The sequence below is a fragment of the Poecilia mexicana genome, unplaced genomic scaffold (assembly GCF_051168715.1).
Source record: "Poecilia mexicana isolate PSO_F unplaced genomic scaffold, ASM5116871v1 scaffold_3, whole genome shotgun sequence".
Classification (NCBI taxonomy): domain Eukaryota; kingdom Metazoa; phylum Chordata; class Actinopteri; order Cyprinodontiformes; family Poeciliidae; genus Poecilia; species Poecilia mexicana.
In genome coordinates, this window is record NW_028263372.1 from 16370540 (window position 1) to 16393913 (window position 23374).

Genomic DNA, 23374 nt, shown 5'->3' on the forward strand with positions numbered 1-23374 from the left:
CCCAAATGCGTGTTCCAAGGCAACAATGGTTCAACTACTACGGTTTTACTAGGAACTGACAAATCAACTCAAGATAAAGACAAAAAAGAAAAATAATTGTCTAAACAATTAAATTAATTTATAGAGCTTATGAAATCAAGATATTTACCATGTTTCTGTTGCCCTACTTTACACCCACTCATGCTTGTTGGTAATAATCAGTCAAAAAAGTGTTGTTTTTTTTGTAATGATAAAATAGGTGAAAAAGATTAAAATACAACCACAGCCAATTATTATCAAGGACAGAAGACCGCATGGCATGTGACAAAATAGGGAAAACTTAAAGCATGGCAGAGTTTTACATAGAACAACATGGCTTCCCCATAATTTTAATTTTAATGCACATGAATAAAGCTGCAGATCTGTATCCACATGGGTGGATGAACCAAAACATGAAAATGAAGTCGAGCAGAAATCCATCGTAGACAGCTCATCTCAATGAGGGCATTTAACAATTGCTAAATGTTTTAAGTACACAAACATCTGGGTGTTAATGTATGACACTGCTAATTAGGATGACCCAGCATAGGTCTCTTTTTACTTTGTACATCTTTATTGCTAGTTTCATCTGTAGTATAAGCTTTGTTTTTTCATTTTCCATATGTACACGTGTTGCACCTAATGATATTTTAGGTAGATTTCTTTCTTGCCCAAAATACTCTTTTAAAAGACGTTTTGTTACCAAAAGTTTAGATTCTCTGATAATCAATTCAAAAGCTTTTGTCTGAAAAACCAAATTGAGTTTGCAGGGACACTGAATGAAATTAAAGCTGTCGTCTTTGTTTTTGTGATACATTTTTCACAAATGAATATTTCTATGGTCCTGCACTATTTTTGTTACACACCGATAGTGAAAATCTTTATATGTATGCTATTTTTAATGTACGAAACCTCTCTTTTCAATTAGCTTAAGACCATCAAAAAAATGATTCATGAAAGTAGCAACATAGCTGATCAGCCCAAACTCACTTAAAAGATTTGCGAAATATGTTCACTCACATTTTTGCGTCCGTTTTGGGAAAGCTCTTCTGTCCTATGTCTCTTTTCAAGAGACTCTTAATCCAACCCTGTGATTTAGTGGTCAGAGTTTAACAAGAGAACGTACCAGAAGAAAGCATCGTTAAGCCCAGCTACCAGAAACGAAGACAAGTACAACAAAAAGTTTGAGTCGGAGCTGAAACATATGTTTATTAAAATGGGACGGATTAGCAGTTTTTTTTTTTTTTTTTTACACTCCATCCACAGTGGCATCGATTTAGAAAGCAACAAACACGTACAAATGCAGTATTTACACACCACTATACACATATTTATAAAATACAATTGCAACTTTTCATACAACTTTGCAGAATTTTCTTTTTTTATATGATTTGAAGTAATGGTGCGGAGGCCTTTCCAACAAGCTACAGTTAAACTCTTTGGACAACAAAGCTTTTAAGAAACGCAGAACTGGACATTAGTTTTAATAGTGTCAAGCCTTTTGGCGTCATTTTTCGTTTGATACACGTTCCGACAAGGTTTTCTGAGGACAAATATGTTACACAAGTAATATGGCTCTGATGAAGTAAGTCCACAGTTTGGCTGCATCTTGCCCGACTGAAAAAGTATTATGTATGACGTCCAAGCCACACCTCATTCTTAATCCGACAGATGCGCAGCATTTAGAAAGAAGCTGGAGACAAGGTTCTTTGCTCTGATGACAGGCCCGTAAAGAAATTCAGGGTTTCTGTACGACAGAAAGCAGCTGTGACCTCCATCTCTCTCCGTTTTCCACGGGGGTGCCACAGCACAAAGGTTAAAACCATAACTCTGAAGCAGGCAGCTTTGAAAGCTAAGAAGAATTAAGCCATTCGGGTATGTTCTTGGGCCACCAAAGCAGTTCATGATAAAACTTTTTTTTTGTTGTTGTTGTTTTACCCACATTTTCCAATGAAAGAGAAAAGTTGAAATGATATATGCGCCACTGGCACATTTTCGTTAGAAATCCATCCTCTGCGAGTGTCAGATGCTGTTAGATCATGTCTGCCGTCAACAATCTGAGTCAAATATAACCATCTTTTACTCTCTGCAGTGCAAAATAATATCTGTGGCATGTAATAAATGAAGAGAACATATTTAGTTATTTGAAATGCATATATTCATGTTAGATGTAGCCATTCTGAAGGCCTGCACATTGCTTTCGTTTTAAATGTTACACAATACTGCCATCGTGTGGCCAGATTTATTTTTGCAGATTAAATAGTCGCATTTCTTGCACCAAAACAATTACAGTAATAGAAACAGGAGAAATTGCCTTCATTAATGACTATTCATTAGTCTGAATCAAATTATTAATTGGGACTTAGGTGTTTAAAAAATTTAACATTCGCTACGTTTTAAGCTATGTCAATTATTTAAATGTGCGTCATATTTCTAGTGTGAAGTTTAAGGGTAAAATTTAATGCTCGCATAACGCAGAGCCTCCAAAATCTAACCTGAAGGTTCAGCCAAGCTGTCCCTGCTTGGGTTCGATTTTTATTTTTCCATATTTGCACGAGGTACACCAGCCTGAAGAAATTTACATGGAAAATTGTTTGTTGTTCTGCTGTTCTGTGCTGCTGTCGGTAACCCTGAAAAACAAAATGTTTTAATTATTCATGTTCCCACTTAAAAGTACTTGAAGGTTGTTCAAGATTGCCTTTCAATTTTCTTCTTTCTTGTGTGGCGTTTGTTCGGGATTAATGACAGAAAACAATGTGATGCTGAGAGCTATTCTTCAGAGCACAGATGATTATTCACTGTCTACATCGCTTTCTGCCCAATCCATCTCTGCATTTCATTCGACTAACGAAAGGAATTTACGAAGTAAATGAAACCTGTTTATTTTGAAAAGCTTTTGCCTTTTTTTTTTTTTTTTTTTTTGAATATGACAATATGGCTCTGTGAAGCAGCTGGGCGTCTTGAGGAGGGAGAGTCGTGGGTTGGAGATCAAAGACACTGCTGTTGACAATGAGGTGAAATTTGATTTAATTTGAACTGGAGTGCACTTCATTTGTAAAAGCATCTTCAGTGTAACAGAAGCTGAAAGCGGAATGGAAACCATTTTTTATTAGTCAAAGCCAGACAGTAAGATCCTCCCCGCCCCTCCATATTTTCAATGGGGGGGTATAACATTTAATTCATTGTACAGGTTTCAGTTTTCTTTCAATTCCCTTATTTGCATCTGAAGCTGCATTCAAATGTACATTTCTCCACTAATTATCCATAAGAGCTCATCATGTCTTTTCCTCATAGACTCCACAGGTCACCAAGTTTGTTTGTTTTTTTAACTTGGATAATAATCAAAATGTAGCAATAGGTCGGATCAAAGTGTTGCCATGTGAAACGCTGTGATACAGAAACGACTGACGTTTGCAGAGGAGGACGGGGAGGCGGCAACAGAGACACCAGCTCTTGCAAAAGACACACACAAAGAAAGTGCCTTTGCAGTATTTCACATTAAAACCTGGGCGTGCAGCGCGCACGTCAGGGCAGAACAACAACACAAACTGACTTGGACAAGAACCGGAGGAGTCTTGCTATTATTCCATGCTTCACAAATATTTGAAACGGGACTAAAAATAATAATAATTAAAAAAAACAAATCATCTGTTGTTAATTTTTGTTTATCCAATTCAGGGCTTCACCTTTTTTGAGTGAAGACGGGACGGATGCGGAAAGAAACTGAGCTGGGATTTCTAAATCTGCACGTGTGGCGCACGTGAACCGAACTGAGCTGAACTCAGCCGGCACTGAGCCGGCTCCCTCCGTGGTCTTCTCGCCACGGCTGAAACTGGATTCTCCTCTGTGCCTCTTGTTCTCCCAACAGGACTGCAGCCTCCGGTCGCACATCAGACAGCAGTGGGGAAACGTTTAGTCTCACGTGTGGTTACCGCTATTGGCTAACTGTCTCTTTGTGGGAGAGTCTCTTACTCTCTGTGCGGCGCAGTGGACGTGGACAGGCACTCCTCCGGGCAGACAGACCACGCTGGGCTCACTGAAGGTGTTGTGGCACAGGTGGCATCCCTTCTTCTCCGACACGACGATAGGTTTCCTCCGCTCTTTTAACTGTAGAGGAAGAAAACGCGAGTTGCAACAAATCAAATATGAAATCTTTTCTTTTTTTTGTTTTTTGCAATATTTCGAAATCGAGTATCAACTATTCAGAAGAAGGAGCAAGAATAACGTCTGATCAGACTTTGTGATTATGCGCCTCGGTTGATTTATATTTTTATTATTAGTTCCAAATGAAAATGGGTTTAAGTACATTTAAAATGCAGGTTTGACCGAACCGACTTATGGAAGCGTTTAACTGCCAGAGCTTGAAAATAAATTAATTTCATTTCAACGAGAAAACTTTGTTACGACGACATGCAAAACTCGTTAAAAACAGTTTTCGCCATTAAAAAAAGAAAAAAAACTTGTTAAAAATTTAATTTATAAATCTCATTAAAACCTAAATATATTCTCTTAAATAAGAAAGGTTGTAGCATCCTTTGATGCCACGGTGAGAGGAAGGAAAGTCACGGCAGGCCGTCTGCACCTTTGCAAGTCGTAATCTGTCAGAGCGCATTTTCACATCTCGTTAAAATGAGCAACGCTCTCGTTATGACGAGATATAAAACGAGAAAGGTTTTTTTTTTTAAGCGAGAAAATCTCATAAGACGCAAAACTCGCTCAAAGTTTTTCGTTAAAATGAGAAAGTGGATCATTTCAGCGAGTTTTGCATCTTGTTCTAACTTTTTTTTTATTATTTGGTTTAAATGAGAAACGATCTTGTTAAACACTTAATGTTCCTGAATTAACTCTGTCCGTTAAACACTTCTGTGGAAACTGGCCCGGCCTTAAAAAAGGCAAAATATTCAAAAACACCTACCAGCACATAAGAAACAACCAAGTTAAAGTCTATAAAGCCCACTGCTTTAATTAGCTGGTACCATCAATTAAAGCATAACAAACATTTGGTTAAAAAAAACATATATATTCATGAACAAATAAGTGAACTGTTTAGGAAAGCAGATAAATCTTTTCATTCAGCTTTTAGTGCTCTCCTGTGTTGCTCACCCTGTCGTGCAGCAGCTGCACGTTCTCAGAGCGGGCGAGGCCCAGAGCGATCTGGGAGGTCCGGCCGGCGTGCATGCTGGCCCTGATGGCCCGGTTCAAGAAAGGCCTCAGCAGCTGCAGCGACCAGCTCTCCGGGAGCACCCGTAGGACGCGGACGGCGTCGAACACCTCGCCGTGCCTGTTTAACAGATCCACGGCCGCCATCTCCATCTCGCCGCCGCCAGCTGCTTGACCTTTCCCAGGAGGGCTGCCGTCGAGATAGACCCCCAGGAGGAGGTGGAACAACCGCTGTCGATATGCTGGGTCGCGACTGGACGAGGCCCAGATGCAAAAGGCCTCGGCGGACGGGAAGTCTCTGAGTTTGTGGACCAGGATGTGCAGCGCTTTGTCGTGCTCCTCTAATTTCCCATGTAGTGTTGCACGCTCTAGCAGCAGCTTGTCACAGCTCTCCATTTTACCTAACCAGGGTTTAATCAGATTCAAAAAAACAAAACAAAACAAATAATGAGCTTCAATCTGAAAAATGATCTCACTGACTCTAAAATAAATGTTCCTGTTGCACTGGGTGGTTTGTGTTCACCTAAAACAAACTGTACACGGTATAAGTTGGACTCCCTGAGCATGGCTTGGAGCTTCTCTCTGGCTCTGGTCAGCTGCCCCTCGTCAGTCGGCGACTCTGACAGCAGCAGCATGACCCTGTCCAGGTACAACACGACCAGGTGTGTGTGGAACTTCTCTTTCTGCACAACAAGAAGGGAAAAACGACCCCAGAAACAGTCAAATCCATCTATATAATAACATGATGACCCGTTGCTGTGTTTGGGTCTGGCTAGGTTTTCACAAGCAGTAGTACTTATGCTGCAGGATTTGTGAATTCAGATCACATTTATTTGATTCAAAGAGCTTACAAGTCCTGGTTGTGGGACTTGTAAGCTCAAGATATGTTCTTGCATTTTTTTCCCCAACTGTATCCCCAAATAAGCGTTACATCTAATAAACTCTTTTTCTTTTACCTGCATTTTTCTCTCCAACACAAGATGCTCCAAGTAGAGAAGCAGAGCCTGGCTGTGTTTCCCCAGGTAGGCGATGACTTCATCTGGGTTCACCTCTGATCGATCTTTGCCGACGGGCCTCTTAGTAAAGATCCGGATACCTGTCTATAAAGAAAAAAAAAACAAATAAAAACTCTTTGAAATGGTCAAACACAGCTGTTTGAAGAGAACCGCAGGGTCTGTGGAAGTTCCTAAATACTTTATTTTGCAGATTTCACAAAAGTGTGAAACAGAAAAGTGAACTCATTTTGTATTTTCTGTTAAAAATCCTCACCTTTAATTATATGGCTGAAGAGAATACACAGTAAATATTATACATACTGTAGCCATGAAAAGTGGGAAGTTGAATCTTCCCAGAAAACAAATGTTGAAGAAGATAATATTTGGGTCAAAGCTGCACCAAAAGTCAGACATCGGAGTTACATTTTTGGGAACCTACGGTGGGATCCTTCCGCAGAGCCCAGTCTGCATACTTCCACACAATCTCCATACTGGAAGAGCAGCAGAGGAAGTCCACGATGTACTCATACAGATCGGATCTGGTGGAGTCCTGCAATTCGCCATCTACAATGCGAATCCACAACTAAAGAAAAAGCAAAAAAAAAAAGAGAGAAGAGAAGACGTTAGTGATCTGGTGCAGGTTCTGTTTATTTTTTGAAAAAAATTTAAAAATCGTAGGAATACAAACCTTTAGCGCTGCCGCGTCCTGCCCGTTAAAATGATAGAGAAGCCCGAGTGCAAAATATCTGAGAGAAATAAAAAGAGCGGATTGAGTGGAGCTTCAAAAACATAATTACATTTCTGTGCTGAGTAATTAAACCGGCCTGGTTGAACCGGACACGGATTTAACAGCTTCATCGGGAAGTTAATTAACAGCACGGGACAATGAGCGGTATTTACCCAACAAAGGCTCGCCTCGGACAATCCTGTAGGAATTGGTCAATTTCATCGCTGCAATAATTAATGGAAACCACACCGATTCCCACGGTAATCCTCTCTTCCAACTCTACATGCCAATTTGCTCGGAGTTTAAACAGAATCGCTGAGATTAATAATTGAAAGTTCTCGCTTCTTATAGAGCTGATAAAGAAATCACAGTGTAATATTTGGGTCTTAATCCGCTGTAAAGAAATGGACATTTTAATAAGGAATGTGCATTTTCCATGCGGCAGGGTTCCAACACACACTCATGACCAAATCACCGTCAGAAATGTTTGTTCCAGTTCGTGTTAAAACTCCCCGACACCATGTCAACTAAAATTATATCTTTTAACTCAGGCTGCGACTAATTATTATTTTAGTAATTGATTTTTCTATGGATTAATTTGATCTAAAAAATAAAAAAAGGCACATTCTGTAGATATTTAATTTAACCCCTTTGTCTCATTTTGTACAATATTAGAAATACATTAAAAGACAAAAAATAAACAAATAATTCTGTTCACTTTTTTAAATAAGAAAGTAGTACAGGTTTCTTTAGTGTACTCCTGATCATCTACAGCTAAAAAAAAATAAAAAATACTTCAAACACCAACATGTGGAAAGCTCAGCCCCTTTCTGTTCGACTTACCATCAACACAATGACCGGCTAATCTGATGATTCATGTTTGGTTTAACCGGTTAAAGCCACTATAGGAGTTCTGAGTAGAACATATTTACAGTTTTTTTTTATTTTTTATCTTAAATGCAAAACGCATATATTTCTGTACAGTTTTGACTTAATTACTGTTCTGACTGTGTTGTACTTTCAGCCTTTTTTTGAGTCTGCACCCTTTAGCTATCGGCTAATCGATTACTTAACTAGCAGACGATTAACTCCAGCAATCGACTCGTCACGATTACTCGCTGCAGCCCCTACTTTAAACCAGACGAACAATCGCAGCAGCATACGCACTTGTGATACTTCTCCAGCCACGGAACGCTATCTGTGAGCACGCAGGAATTGTCCGAGGCCAGCAGGTCCAGCAGGCTGTCGTGATCCTGCTCGGCGTAGAGCTTCAGCAGAGCCGTGTCCACGTCGTCTCTGCAGCCGTTCACCACGTCGGTGCTGCGAACCTGAACGGAAGGAGGGGGGAAAAAAACGCAACATGAAGCCGCACAACCACGCGACGCGCTGCTAGACTACGAGGCTATTTCAATCCGGGTTACCTCTCCCAGATAGCTGATGAGGAATTTCTTGCATCGCAGCACTTTCTCCTGGTCGCCTTGTGCCAGGTGGTTGAGATCCGCGAACTCGTGAAGAGGAGGGTGGCAGCGCATGAACGAGGAGGAAGCCGGTAGCAGCAGGGGGTAGAGAGAGATGAGCTCCCGCACATCCAGCTCACCCTTCCTGGAACAATTCAAGATATTTCATATGACGTATCAAAAGACAAAAAAAAAAAAAAAAAAAAAAAGAAAAAAAGACTAATATTTGTCATACAAGACCGACACATTTATCAAATTGCATAAAGCTCCTTTTTGGAGGTGTCAATAAAAAGACAAAGACATAGAAAAGGATATAAGCAACTTATTTCGGAAAACATTGCATTTTTTTATCAAATTATTGAAAATGGTAATTATTAAAATCTCCAACGGTTTTTGAAATATGAAAAAGAAAAAATAATGTCATCAATTACAGGAGTAGCCTTAATGAGATGAAGCTGTCGCTTTACGTAAACCTTTACAGCAATGATGAAATCGAAGCGCACGAGATGCACAAGGGAAGAAAAATTCACAAGAATCGGATGGTTCTCGTGGAAGGGTTGAGACGTCAAGAAAAAGGAACTCCAGCTGTTACCTAAAGTGTTCTTTAGCCTCCAGGAACTGAAGCTGGCCAAACTTTATGAACCCTGCCTGCTGAAGGATTCTTCTGTGCAAAATCTGAAGAAAGTGGCAACAATGGGAAGAAAAATGTCACTACAGAAATTAAAAAGTGCGCCAAGTCCAACATGACATTTTTCCATCCTAAGCAAAGTAATTGATCAAATATGTAATTTTATAACAGAGCGATGACTTAAAATATCTAAATTCTTAAGTAAATATTTATCAGTAATCTCCTCTTGCTGTTCAGTTCAACAGAAAAAGTTTCAAAATATTAAAAGAAAAAAAAGAAAGTAACCTCATCCCAAGATTTTAAAACGTCTTTCTATTCTACGAGATTTAATTATCAAGCAAAGGAAAATAACTTAGTCACGTAGCTGGAATTAACTATTAAGATTAACTGGCATTAATCACAATAAGAGCTTGGACTCATTCTCTATGTACGTTCAAATGTCAAAAAGAAATCATGCTGCCTCTGTCAGTCATTTTAGCCCAGATGTTACATCCAGAAATGTTTATTTTGATTGCCTTTTCATTTGTGAAAGTAAATTAAATTCTGCATTTTCACTAACCCCTTAAAAATGTGTGTATGGAAACTTGGAAACTAAAGAAATTGTCCTAAACCCCTCAAACACACTTTTAGACCTGCACAGGGCTAAAAGTCTAAATTAATAGCAGAAAAGTTTCACTACTGTACATTAAAATTTCTGAAGACTAAACATATATATATATATACTTTTTTTTTTTTTTTTTAAAGAGGCAAAGAAAGCCCCACATTTTGACTCGGTTTCGACTCTGCTTCAAGTCTCATGACTCAAGTCCACACCGCTGGTGTATATAGAAAACAAACGTTTAAGATGCTTGTTTATTTACATTTTGCTTTATTAAATCCAGACAAACTGAAGATCGTTTTTTTTTTTTTTTTACCTTCTGTGCAAACAGGATTTGGTGTGTGTCTTATGATTATAGCACCATGAGTTGATTAAAAGTTTCCATTTCTCTTTGGGCACATTTGTACCCTAAGGCATACAGACACCATCAGCCTGGCATCAGTAGTTCTTTTAGGCCTCGTATTTGGTCTTTCCATTGAAACGACCTGCTGATGCTTACCTGGAACTTGTCTTTGGGAATATTTCTCTGAGCTCCCTCAGTTAAGACCAGCGCTTCCTCCACTCTGCGGCCAGCCAATAAGTCTTGTATCTGTCTCTCCAGTGGCAGTGGAACCAGGACGTAAACAGACTTAGTGGAAGCCAGCATGACTTTACCTAAAACACAAACAACCCTCACACACTCAGACTGTGACTGCGCGTGTGTTTGTTTTAAGGAGAGCCAGTCGACTCATCCTCCCTTTAATCCACCGCTATGCAAAGCAACTATTAAAGGGTGTTCAGCTCTAAAACGAGATCAGTTTTGTTATTATTTTATAATCAACATTTGGCAAACAAGAAGAATTTATATTAGGATCTTTTTTTATATATATAAAGCCTTGCAAAGGTTTTCCAACCTGTGGAATTGCAGTTTTTAGACTTTCTGAAGCTTAACGTAAGCGAAAGACAATGAAACTAACAAACTAAACAGAAACACTACAGCTAAGAAGACAGTAATTTGAGTGGCTGTAAAAAAAGATCTCTATATTTTAACCACTTAAACATTTTTGATGGCATGTGAAACCCAGAGGCTGCGAGCACACCTTCAAAATCTTGCAGAAGGCGTCCGTCCCTGAATGAAAGAGTCTGTTTCAGTTGTTGGTCCAACATGCTGTGGATGGTGACGAAGTTCTCGTCCAAAGCCACCACGTACGGAAAACACACAGCGGCGGCAATCACGCTCTCTGACCAGTTAACGGGAGCCCGCTGAGACGCTCCCTCTGAGTTGGCGAACATCCCTGGAGGCGGGATGAAGAGGGAGGAGAAAAAAAAAAAAAACTTTTACTGAACACAACAAGGTAGAGTTAAAACCTTTCAAACTTTAGAAAGACTGGGAAAGCTGGACTCTTCACTGACTATGTAACAAATATTGTAACTTTCAGCATGTAATAGACTTTTGTTTCTGGGAACAGAAACAAGACTGTCTAAGCAAAACTAACTCTACAACCTAAAACAAGAGAAAAATTAGCTTCAGTACAAGGTGCAAAGCCGATTCTTGTAGGTGGATATGGAGCGCAGCTTTTGCTCTCGGCAGAACAACCCAACTTTTCAAGCCACCGTCGATAAACTCACCGAGGCCGCCGGGAGCAGCGAGGAGGAACTCCTCCCGGCTGATCCTCTTCACAATGGGCCTCCTCTCCTCGCTGTTGTAAGGGAAGAGCTCCTGCGAAGCTCCTGTGTTGTAGTTAAGGATCACGTACTGCGTCGTGAGGGCCAAGCACAGGAAGTACCCATCGATGCTGACGGCGCACGGCTGCTCCGGAGTATTCACCTCCTTGACCAACTGCACTCTGTCCTCGTAGACCATGTAAACCTGAACCGTCCGCCTCTTGGACGACAGCACGCCCATCTCCACGCAGAACGGGTCCCCGTTGACGGGGTTCTCGTTGACGCAGAACGCGGTCACGCCTCGGATTTTGGCCCCGCCGCCAGCTGCCGAGGGAACCGACTCCAGAGTCACCATGTCGACGAGGAACACCATTCCATCGCAAAGCACTATGAGACGCTCCAGAGCGGAGGCGGCACGCAGCTCGGCGACGGGCTTCTTGAGGCCGAGGTATTTGTGCAGCAGCTTCTGGGTCGAGTAGCTCAGCTTGTCTTTGGAGGAAGCGACCTCGTCCAGGAGGAAGTGGTGGATGAAGCAGTCGTTGGTGCCCACGTACAAGTGTTTCCCGCAGCATTCGATGCACTCGATGTTGATGCGAGCCTTGTCGCCCATGAGGAGGTCGCGCTCCACGGCGGGAACAAGCTCAAAAGCCTTCACGCTCATCTCAGCCAAGGCATCTAGGCTAAACAGCAGAAGACGGACGGAGAGAGCAAGTAGTTGATTTAATGAAAATAAATGTTACCACCGTCAGGCAGCTCGGACCCTTTCAACATGAACCTAGCCGTAAGAAAAGGGTTGAGTATTTCACAGGATAATTTCTCTAAGAAAGACGTTCTAACCCTGGAAATGTACAAAAGGTCAGTTCAGACCTTTATTTTTGTTTGTCTAATTTGGTGGAAGCATCGCGATCCACTCAGCGCCGTAAAAAATTAAGTACGCCCTCAACTGTGTGCAAGCCCCGATTAATTTAAACTCTCTACAATTTAATCCACTGTATTAAGCGCTGCAAGGGATTTACAATAAAAATATGCATATTCATTTGTTAGGATTTAGCCTAAAGGTAAAAAAAAAAAAAAGAAATCAGCTCTGAATGGTCATCAGGCAGGTGAAGTACTCAACCCTGGTTCATTATATACGATTTGCAAAATTTCCCCCACTGTCTAAATCAAGAGAGGGTCCTTCGATGTGCTTTTTGTGTTTAATAAAAATCCAATAAAGGATGGGAACATATGCTTTGAAGTATAAATGGAGACAAGCTTACTAATCTTGTGTAATATTAATAATTATCCATTAGATCTACAAATAGGCTTTATAGACTTTTGAAGTCAAAATGGAGTTTATCCTAATATCTTGTGGTATTTAGTTTGTTGAAGATTAAAAAAAAAGTGATGATAGGAAGTCATAAAAAGAAACCACTGCAGTCTTTTTTAGCAACAGACTTCATAGGGGGACTGCACCTTCCTGCTGCCAAAGCCCACAAACACATGGACCGGAAAAAAACTATTTATAGACAATGTTAGGACCCATTAGTACATAGGTAATGCAGTTCTATTGCTAAGCAGCAAACAACAAGCAAATTAAATCATATTTTGAAAGATAGTGCTGTTTGTTGCTGCTCACGTAGACCTAAGCTTGGAAATATTTTTTGGAGGGACGAAGAGGAGTTCTGCAAACATCATCAAGTAAAGCTGTCACAACAACTCAAACATCTTATGACGACTAGAAGAATTTTACAATAACGATAAACAACAATTTCCCACCCCTAGTTGTAGCCTTTACAGCCTTTATTTATGTTTACATTTTGGCTGTCATTACTTTTAGAATATCTTTATAGGAGAACAACGAAATGTTCCCTGAGGGTCAAGTTGCGTTTATTGAGATTGTTTAATGCAATCTGATCGCAATTAAAATAAAGTCAAGTTAATGTTTTTAATCTTCCCAGAAGGCAATGCTAGTGATCAATACTTCCTGAAACGGTTTTCCATATAACTGTATCACATGGCGATGACTGCAGATTTCAACACAGCTGTACATGAAGCACGTGACTCTGTACTTCCTGGCCGTTAAAATCATTAATATAAAGACATTTGCAACATATATAGGCATATACGGATTCTTAAGCACGTATACAAGTATTCGAGAAAAGAAAGAGGGAAGGAATTGGAGACTTTCTCTTTCTTGCTTCAGGATTGGCTTTAGCTCCCTGTTAGCTTCCCAAACCAAGCGCCCAAAAACGGCAGGAAAAGTTCCCTCCGAGGTAAAACCCAACTGTCAGAAAACAGGGTATTGTGTTTACATGTTGACACCATTCAATGAAGATTGAAATGGGTTCTCGCTTTCTTAAAAATCCGTGGGAATCTTACTGGTGAAGCTGCCATTAGCTTACACCGTTCTAGCCAGGCTAAAGCTAACAATATTTCTTATAGTTATTGGATTTCCAATTATGTGACTGAAATGGGAGATTTTCAGTGTGGGTTCAAATCAGCTGAGCTGGCTTGCTGTTTCATGTGCGTGTCTGCTTCAAAAATAGAAAAAATAAATAAATAAAAAGCCATGAATCCAGTCGATCACTCATCTCTTGATCTGATGCTCGGCGGACCAACTCCCTGCCGAGTTTGTGGTGGAGTTGTCGGCGTTAGCAGCTACGATACCTACCGCTGCAGACAGGCCGAATCAGCACCAAAAGGCGAGCCCTAATGCTCTGGAGGCAGCCGTCATGGGTTGTTTGTAAAAATACACATCAATCTAGCCATGGTGTCCAAGAAGGCACCGAGCCACACTGAGGAAATTTTTCGTTTTTACTGCTCGGGTCCTTCCGATCCAAAGTAAAACAGCCTCCCATCTGAACCTCCGCTGACTGCAGGTGGAACGCAGGTGCGTTCAAAACCATCCGGGCGGGGAGGAAATCTGCAAAGACTAATAATCAACACATTACAGTGGCAATTCCATCCATCCATCCATTTTCTGTACAGCCTTGTCCCTAGTGGGGTCGGGAGGATTTTAAAAAAACGAAAGAAATTAAAAAAAAAACAAACTTGGAGACAATTAACATTTGATCAAGTCTAACAAGTTGATTTTGTTAACACTTTTTTTAAATAAAGCTCTACTTGCAGTGTCAATGAAGCAAGTGGTTCTAAGTACGTCATATCTATACTTCCTTACCACTGTTAATATAATACATATAGTTTATAAGTACGTTTAAAGTTATAATAAACACAATTCAAAAGAAAATACATATGTCATACAATCTCAGTTGGGGACTGGTTTTTAGTCTCATGTAACAATAATAAGAACTAAAGTGATTGTTATTTCACCTTAGTTCTTGAGAGGCTGAAAATGTTGAGTTGATACATATATGTAAGTAGAATAAAAAGTTTAGAATCTACAGGAATCTACAGTCAAAGTACAGACAAGCCTTATTAAAGGTGAAAATCCGAGCCACTCTTGAACGCACCTGTCGAAGGGAGCCCGTCTGAGAAAAGCCATTTTGTTATGCTAGCTAGCTAAATGGTAAAGACAGCTACCAACAACATGAGTCGAACATGTCAACGCTAACTAAGTCGCGTTGGAGCTCCTCTTTTCTTTTGCCCAACACATTAACTGAGCCGGTTAAAATCCGTATGTAGTCCGCACTGACATGGACTAGCCTACAAAGCTAAAAAGAAAAGTGGCGAATGGGACGAAAAGTGTGCTGCAGTTTTAGATAACACTCCGTTAGCTAGCTATGTGTTTACTTAGCTGTCTCTAGTTTATTTTTTATGCTCACCTAGCGTTGTGTTTTTCAAGTTTTTGCAACATCATGTACTTTAAATAGACTTCCTGTGGTGCCATCCAGAGACAATCTAGTTCAACGAAGGGACTGGATTGCTGAAAGCGAACAAAACAGGCAACAGGACAATCCAGCAGTAACTTAGCAAAAACACTTTGAAGCACACAGCGGTAAGCCAAAGCGCTAATCTGATAATGGCAGAGGACACCCGACAGGACAAGAGGGCCAGCTTCTCGGCTCTGACCGAGCACAGCACCAACGGGATGGCCAGGACTTCAGGCAAAACAGGCGCCTCAAAGAAATTAGTGATCAAAAACTTCAAAGGTACTGTCACTGTAGTGCTTTTTACCCCCACAGCATCAGCAACAGTGGAGGGTGGAGTTCTCAAGTCGTGCTACAGAAGATTGTGTGTAACAGTTTTTTTCTTTGTTGTTTTATTTAAAAATAATTTGCTCCTAAAGCCTGCTGTTTTAAAACCAGCCAACTTGCTCACACTTTCATTTGAAAGAGTGGAGATATGGAGTGATTTTATTTTGTCTTACATGCTTCATATTTTTAAGCAATTAGTTGTGTTATTTCCTCCTGAGATTATCACTTTCCATGCAGAATTCCCCTTATCTTGGTAAAGCAGGCTCACCAAAAAGTGTATTTTTCTATTTATGGATCTCAGCTGAATGAAATCACAACTTTGCAACTTATGGTGTTATTAATGTAGGCCACTTCTCTGGTTAAATGTTTACTCCAATAAAGCAGTCATATAATTGTGACTTTAAACCCTTGATGTGGTGTGTACTACAATATTCAGTTCAAATTCAGCATCAAGGTAACAAGGTTTTGAAACATTTGATATTTTCAGTCCTATTGTAGCTACGGTTTAAAGTCCTTTTATTGAGAAGACTGAGAAAGTGCCAGAGTAATCAGAGATTTTTTTCTGGCTGCTGTAGGAATAGAGTAGTCTGCCCCTCCCCCACTCGTTTCTGCACACTACCTTTCAGCTATCTAAAAGAAGGAAAAGCCTTCTTTACAGCTTTACAGAATTTATTCACAGTTATAATTATTATTATTATTATTTTAAACATGCCACAAAAAGTTTTACTTTGGGTTATTGTGGGAATCTCAGACCTGCTCATGTTTTTTTTTTTGTTTTTTTTTATGTTTCAGCAGCAGAATATATCCATGTGTTTAAAGAATTGAATTTCTCGTTAAACTTGAAATCTGTAAATTTGCATTTTACAAATGTAGAAGAAAAAATATGCAGATTTTGCAAAAAGTAGAAAAAAAATATAAGAATTGTTAAAATATCAAAAACAAAAAGTTCTCAAAAAAAAAACAAAAAAAAAATAAAAACAATTTGAACCAAAAACACTTTTTGGAATTTCCACCATGTTGGTTTTGTTTGTAGAAAATACTCTACCTGCAGTTTGTCAGCCGTTCAAAAAAAAGTCCCGGCCAGTAGGAAAATGTTGTTCTTTTGAAATCAAAAAGCAATAAAAATTGACGTGGGTCTTTAATAAATACATTATAAAGGTTTTAGGTTTCTGTGGAAACATTAAGACATAAAAGCTTAATAATATATCAGAGAACTAAAACGTCGAGGTGGATGTTTTTAAAATGTGCAGTTAAATGTTTGGGGGCATTAAATGAACGAATAGTCGTCACCTCACCTTTGACTAGTAGAGAAAAGTTTTTTTTTTTCTCCTGTTTTTGTTAATCATATTAGTGATTTGTTTGATCCTGTCTATTGTTGTGTTTCAACAGATAGGCCAAAACTAGCAGAGAACTACACAGAAGACACGTGGCTGAAGCTTCGAGATGCGGTGGGTGCCATTCAGAACAGCACCTCCATCAAGTACAACCTGGAAGAGCTCTATCAGGTCGGTGTACTTAAACATCAAGCTCAGGTCTGAAAAATTTGTCTCAGGTTCTGTCTCTAGAAATCGGTTTTGCATAAATATTCAAGTTGCTTAAGTACGTCTCCTTTGGAGAAGGCTCAAGTCGTGTCTGAAGACTTCACTTTCTCACGTGTTTCTCGTCTTTTTCCTGCGACTCTTGCCAAACGTTTCGCTGGAACGCCTAAAAGGCCGTGGAGAACCTGTGTTCGTACAAAGTCTCCCCCACGCTGTACAAGCAGCTGCGGCAGGTTTGCGAGGACCACGTGCGGGCACAGATCCATCAGTTCAGAGAATATCCTTTGTATTTGTCCACAACCTTGTCAGCCAAACCGGGAGAAACCTTTACGAAGCCCGACAGCCAGTTTGACGCTTTGGCGATTGATCATCAGTTGGAATATTTGGCTGGCCGACTGTGCTGATAAATTTGTAGCTTTAACAGTCAAAACTTTCTCATTTTGTTTAGTTGCTGTTTTCAAAATAATTTTGGCGTTAAGAGCTAAAAGCTTGATGAGTGACATTTTCCCCAGTGAAATTAGAAGTTGTTGTTGTGACGGTGCTTGTTTGTGGTTTTACCTTTAACCTGGAGCTCACAGAGTCGATGGACAACCTGTCCTTCCTGAAGCGAATGAATCGCTGCTGGCAGGACCACTGCAGGCAAACTGTAAGAGTTGACCTTCGATCCTATAACTTTCAGAAGTGTTCAAGGGTGTTCACTTAGTCGGTGACGAGATAACGATTCCCCTCTTTCCAGATAATGATCCGAAGCATCTTTCTCTTCCTGGATCGAACATATGTGCTTCAGAACTCTCTGCTGCCCTCCATCTGGTGAGGTTCCGTCGGCTCGGTTGTGTTTCCAGTGATGCGTTCAGGAAGCTGATGCTGGCTTGTACGCCGCAGGGACACCGGGCTGGAGCTGTTCCGCACACACATCGTGAGCGACAGTGCGGTCCAGAAGCGAACGGTGGAAGGCATTTTGGAGCAGATAGAACTGGAGCGAAACGGAGAGACCGTCGATCGCAGTCTGCTGCGGAGCCTGCTGGGCATGCTGTCAGACCTGCAGGTATCCGACGGTAACGGGGCAGCAGGCTGCGGGGGTCGTTTTTTTCTACAAATAAAGACTGTGTTTTACTCTTTTGCTCAAAGGTTTACAAAGACTCCTTTGAGGAGAGATTTTTGACTGAAACAAATCGTCTCTATGCAGCTGAAGGACAGCGGCTGATGCAGGAGAGAGACGTGAGAGGCACTCCTAATAGATCCTGGGGTTATGAGGTCAAGTTCATCATCGGTGTCTTAATCTATGCTGTCTTTGTGTTTAGGTGCCTGAATACCTGCACCACGTAGCTCGCCGTTTAGAAGAGGAGAATGATCGAATTGTGAGCTACCTCGACCAGAGCACTCAGTAAGATTCAGAATGTTGAGTTGTTGAGTCATCTATCTCTGTTCGCCCTTAGGAGACACTCAGGCTGAAAACAAATGATAGAATTCCCAAAGTTTGTTTCAGTTTATTTAAGATTTCCTTTCTTAAATAGGTTGAACCCATGCACAAAATGATACAGTCAGGTAAACCTGATTGGTGTAGCTGGGAAAACATTTCTTCTACTACTGATAGAGTTGTAGATTGAGTGAGTTCTGGTAGAGCTGGTATCACTCATGTCTCCACATTAGGCTAAGAAATGATCTACTTTCAACCAAGAGGTAAAAACAAAAATATGTCTACAAGTTCCCTCGCTTCTGGCTGTTAACAGGTTTAAACTTCAGACAGATTTTCTGCTGCGAGAAGGTCCAAGGGCCTCCGGTTTAACAGAAGTGAATTTTTGAGTGAAACTATCAAACATAGCATTACAAAACAAAAGGGAGCAAGAGCTGATGTTGGTAAAACTTAATTAAAACATATAATATTAAATCCCTATAAGCTTATTTTATAAAATATTTTGAACCGTGTGTGAAAACTGTGTGATCTATAAACTGGAAGATCTTCTAAACCAAATAACTGAAGTATTTTACATTTATATATTGTATTTTTCTTATTCAAATTCTCAGTTTTTGTCAAATTTTTTTTATTTATTCGTATTTTTTTTGCTTTTCATCATTTCACAGGAAGCCCCTTATCTGCTGTGTCGAGAAACAACTTTTAGGAGAGCATATGAACGCAGTTCTCCAAAAAGGTGTGTCTGTTTAATTTATTCAAATTCCTCATAATGAATATAATCACATTCTTTCGAGCCGTGGCGTAGTCCCATATAACGTTACTGTTTTTTTTCCCCTATTTAGTGAAAAGAATTAAGTTTTTCCAAAGTATAATGCTCATGTGAAATATCAATGTAATGTATTTAGTGATTTTTTTTTTTTTTGGAAGTGAACAGCTTTTGTTTTAGTAGATGTTTAAAATTAGTTGTTCATTTTATGTTAGGTCTGAGCAATCTCCTTGATGAGAACCGTGTCACTGAGCTGGCCCTCCTCTACCAGCTCTTCAGCAAGGTAAAAGCAGGACTGCCCACGCTGCTGCAGTTTTGGAGGGACTATATCAAGGTAAATATGTTAAACACATATATGACATATTAGAGATGTATGTTTTAGTCTTGTCACTTCTCAGAAAAGCCTTAATAAACCTTCTGGTTGCAGTCATTCGGTGGGGAGATCGTTTGCACACCAGAGAAGGACAAGGACATGGTTCAGGATCTTTTGGACTTCAAGGACAAGATGGACAATGTTGTGCAGAGCTGCTTTGCACGCAATGAGGCGTTCATCAACGCCATGAAGGAGGCCTTTGAAACCTTCATCAACAAGAGGCCCAACAAGCCTGCTGAACTCATTGGTAGGTCAAGCGAATAACAGTCGTTCACAATAATTTTTTAGCCCCATTAACTTTCCTTTAGTTTTGGTGCTTTATTGGTTCCAGCCTACGAATACATGTTTTCTGGTTATTGCTTCCCCGTCAGCTAAATACGTGGACTCCAAGTTAAGAGCTGGAAACAAGGAGGCGACAGAGGAGGAACTGGAGAGAATCCTGGACAAGATCATGATAATCTTCCGCTTCATTCACGGTCTGTTACACGGATGAGGAACGAACCTCATCCGGAACGGACAATCGTGCTTCGCTGTGATTGTCAGACCTGTTCTAAAGTAACAAAGACTGCCTTCATCCATGCAGGAAAAGACGTGTTTGAGGCTTTTTACAAGAAAGATTTGGCAAAGCGTCTGCTGGTTGGTAAGAGTGCCTCTGTTGATGCTGAAAAGTCCATGCTGTCCAAACTCAAACATGGTGAGTTTCTTGTTTTTTAACTTAGTAAATTATTATTGAATACTTTTCTGGGTATATAGTGCAATATAAAAATGTTCATAACTCCTGAACCTTTCACATTACAGCCACACAATTCAGCAGATTTTTATTGTAATGCATAGCTGTGCATTGAGGGGGAAAAAAAGGAAAAACTAAATCTATTTCTTTACAAATAGGAAGTCTGTTGACCTAAACTAACAGGCTGGGTAAAGGGAGCATAAAAACACAGAAGCAACTATGAAGTTCCTCAGATCTACAATGTTGTAGGACTTACAAACTGATGTTCAAAGATGTTCTCTAAATATTCTGATTGAAGTGTTTTTGCAAAGAAGGGTAAGGATATTGGTGTTAATATTTGCAAAACCAGTAAAAGCATACCCAAAAAGATTTGCAGCTAAGATAATACATATGGGTTTCCTTAGATAGAAACTATTTGAATAATTAACTGAGCTTAACTTGAATCAATTTGCAAAAAATACAATATAAAAGTAATTCAAGTTGTGGAAAAAAAACCCTACAATGTATATGAATATTTTTGTAAGGTACTGTGTATAGAATTTAATAGAAAAGTTAGGTTTTAATTATCAGTTTTATTTAGCCAAAATTATAAATTGAGCTACTAAATCCCAAAGAAGTCTGTGTGTGTTTGTAGAGCATGGGAACATGTCAGCTGTGATATTTGTGCGTTTGCAGAATGTGGCGCAGCCTTCACCAGTAAGCTTGAGGGGATGTTTAAGGACATGGAGCTGTCTAAAGACATCATGATCCAGTTCAAACAGGTACCAGAGACATCCCAGCACATGGACTTAAACGCACTGCAGTGCTAATGACACATTTATGTGCTTTAACTTTTGCAATTCAGTATATGCAGAACCAGAGTGAGCCAAGCAACATAGAACTCACTGTGAACATCCTCACCATGGGCTACTGGCCTTCATACACACCAATGGAGGTTCACCTCCCATCAGAGGTAAGAGTGGCTGTGCTGCAAGAATGACAAGAACACATGGCTTTAACGTGGCCAGCCAATCACATGGTGCCGCTGTAACTTCTTGATAGATGGTGAAACTCCAGGAAGTGTTCAAGCTGTTCTACCTTGGGAAGCACAGTGGAAGGAAGCTGCAGTGGCAGCCCACACTGGGCCATGCTGTACTAAAGGCAGAATTTAAAGAGGTGAGAGCTTGATGCGTATCACCAGAGCTCTGAGATGGGCAATCACTTGACCTGCTTTTACAGAAACTGTTTTGTCCTGCAGGGCAAGAAGGAGCTGCAGGTTTCCCTGTTCCAAACTCTGGTGCTGCTCATGTTCAACGAAGGGGAGGAATTCAGCATGGAGGAGATCCGTGCTGCTACCGGAATAGGTTACGCACGTCTTAAAATATGCAGTGGCCACAGAGATGCGGGAGAGCCGTCTGTGGCTTTAACTGTTGTTTGTTTGTTGTGTTGCGCAGAGGAGGGAGAGCTCAGGCGAACACTGCAGTCCCTGGCCTGTGGGAAAGCGCGCGTCCTCAACAAGAACCCCCGGGGGAAAGACGTGGAAGATGGAGATCGCTTCAATTTTAACAATGACTTTAAACACAAACTGTTCCGCATCAAGATCAACCAGATTCAAATGAAGGAAACGGTACATTTCTGTTTTCTGTACTTGTAAATTCAATACTTCCTCTTTTTTTTAAAATGCATTTTATTTGCTGTTAACTTACCACAAGCTTTCAACTAATATATTCCTTTCTAAACAGAGGAGTCTGTTATTTATTTATTTATTTTTTTTAACTTGTCATATTTCCTGCAGGTCGAGGAGCAGGTGAGCACCACAGAGCGCGTCTTTCAGGACAGGCAGTATCAGATCGATGCAGCTGTTGTGCGCATTATGAAGATGAGGAAAACCCTGAGTCATAACCTGCTGGTGTCAGAGCTCTACAACCAGCTCAAGTTTCCTGTCAAGGTGACCTATAAAACCACTTGTCTTCAGTTTCATTCATTCCTACATTTACTCCCAAATCTCATTGTTTTGTTTTTTTTGCTATTTTTGCTGACCTCTGCGCAGCCGGGAGACCTGAAGAAGCGGATCGAGTCGCTCATAGACAGAGACTACATGGAGCGTGACAAGGAGATTCCCAACCAGTATCACTATGTCGCCTGAAGGAACGCTGATGTAGCTGCAGTGCTGTTTCCCACAGCGAACGCACAGCTGGCCCAACCGCACAGGATTTACAGCCCCTCAGTCAACCGACTCTCCTCTGGTGCCCATCTTGTCCTTCACATTCACAATCCTGGACGCAGAGCTCCAGAGAGACAAGAGACTTGGCTGCGCTGTTCCCCATTCTGCAATATCCTTCATGGGACTCCGAGACTGGGCTGCATACGTGGACTGGGTTGTTGATGGTTGGTTATGACTAACAAATCTGCTAGTGCGAAATTCAACTCAAAATAACTAGCACTTTCTTTGTTGTTGTTGTTTTTTTTTTGAGAGATTGGGTTTTCCTTCTTACACCATGTTATAAATCACTCTTTGTATTTTGCAGCTTGTTTGTCACGAGTTTTGTGATTTTTATTTCTTCTTTTCTTGAGGTGTTCTCCCTTTAATTGGTTGTGCTAACTACTGAGTGTCAACCTGACTGGCTTGGATGCTTGACTGGTTAGAGAAGCGGCTGCCTGTGTGAAACCGAGTCTTGAGCAAAGCGTTGGCCGACGTGGTTGGTGCTCATTGTGTTTTACACAAAAGCTAAATGAGATGCAGGCCAGCCATTTGTGTATTTTTCTTTTCAGTTTCTTTTATGTTTGACCAAAATGTCCAATGTCACGTGCTGATGCTGATGTTTTTCTAGATCGGACTGAGAGTGCAAAAAGTGAATTTGAATAAATGAGTATTTAATGATTGAGTTAAATAATGTCTCGTGTCTGATAGGAGTATTTTCTTATAATAGTCTAACATGACTGTGGCACTTTCTTTCACTGTTGGAACCAATGGTTTAAAACTTCCTCTTTGGGTAAAATTTCTTTGGTTAATCCAGTCAAGAACTGAAAATCTGCCTGATTCATAAAGTATTGCACATCATAACTGTGATGCAAATTGTCTAGGTTCACTCTCTTCCCCCAACATCTTTAGGTAGGTTTTGATACATCTGAGTTTGAGCGACAACCAAATTTTCAAAGTCAGAAAAAAACATTTATTACCCAAGTTAGTTTTACCAATTGAACTTGTGAA

At 40.4% G+C, this 23374-nt stretch overlaps 2 protein-coding genes across 2 annotated transcripts; one reads left to right on the forward strand and one right to left on the reverse strand.

Annotated features, from left to right (window-relative positions):
* Window positions 1–1201: 1201 nt before the first annotated feature.
* tgfbrap1 (transforming growth factor, beta receptor associated protein 1) lies at window positions 1202–14363 on the reverse strand. The gene is made up of 13 exons (XM_015002798.2): window positions 13881–14363; window positions 11192–11907; window positions 10663–10857; window positions 10083–10237; window positions 8950–9032; window positions 8322–8502; window positions 8068–8228; window positions 6862–6919; window positions 6613–6756; window positions 6135–6278; window positions 5702–5861; window positions 5122–5579; window positions 1202–4125 (listed from the first exon to the last, which is right to left on the reverse strand). The coding sequence occupies exons 2-13, from the start codon at window positions 11886–11888 to the stop codon at window positions 3937–3939; spliced, it is 2625 nt and encodes an 874-aa protein (XP_014858284.2). The 5' UTR covers window positions 11889–11907; window positions 13881–14363; the 3' UTR covers window positions 1202–3936.
* Window positions 14364–14719: 356 nt separating this feature from the next.
* Window positions 14720–23057, forward strand: cul4a (cullin 4A). The gene is made up of 20 exons (XM_015002801.2): window positions 14720–15318; window positions 16753–16868; window positions 17075–17178; window positions 17478–17547; window positions 17638–17711; window positions 17784–17946; window positions 18030–18119; window positions 18203–18285; window positions 18984–19051; window positions 19297–19415; window positions 19509–19701; window positions 19826–19930; window positions 20038–20148; window positions 20860–20945; window positions 21029–21136; window positions 21226–21339; window positions 21422–21527; window positions 21618–21790; window positions 21959–22111; window positions 22214–23057. The coding sequence occupies exons 1-20, from the start codon at window positions 15189–15191 to the stop codon at window positions 22307–22309; spliced, it is 2262 nt and encodes a 753-aa protein (XP_014858287.1). The 5' UTR covers window positions 14720–15188; the 3' UTR covers window positions 22310–23057.
* The last annotated feature ends 317 nt before the right edge of the window (window positions 23058–23374 follow it).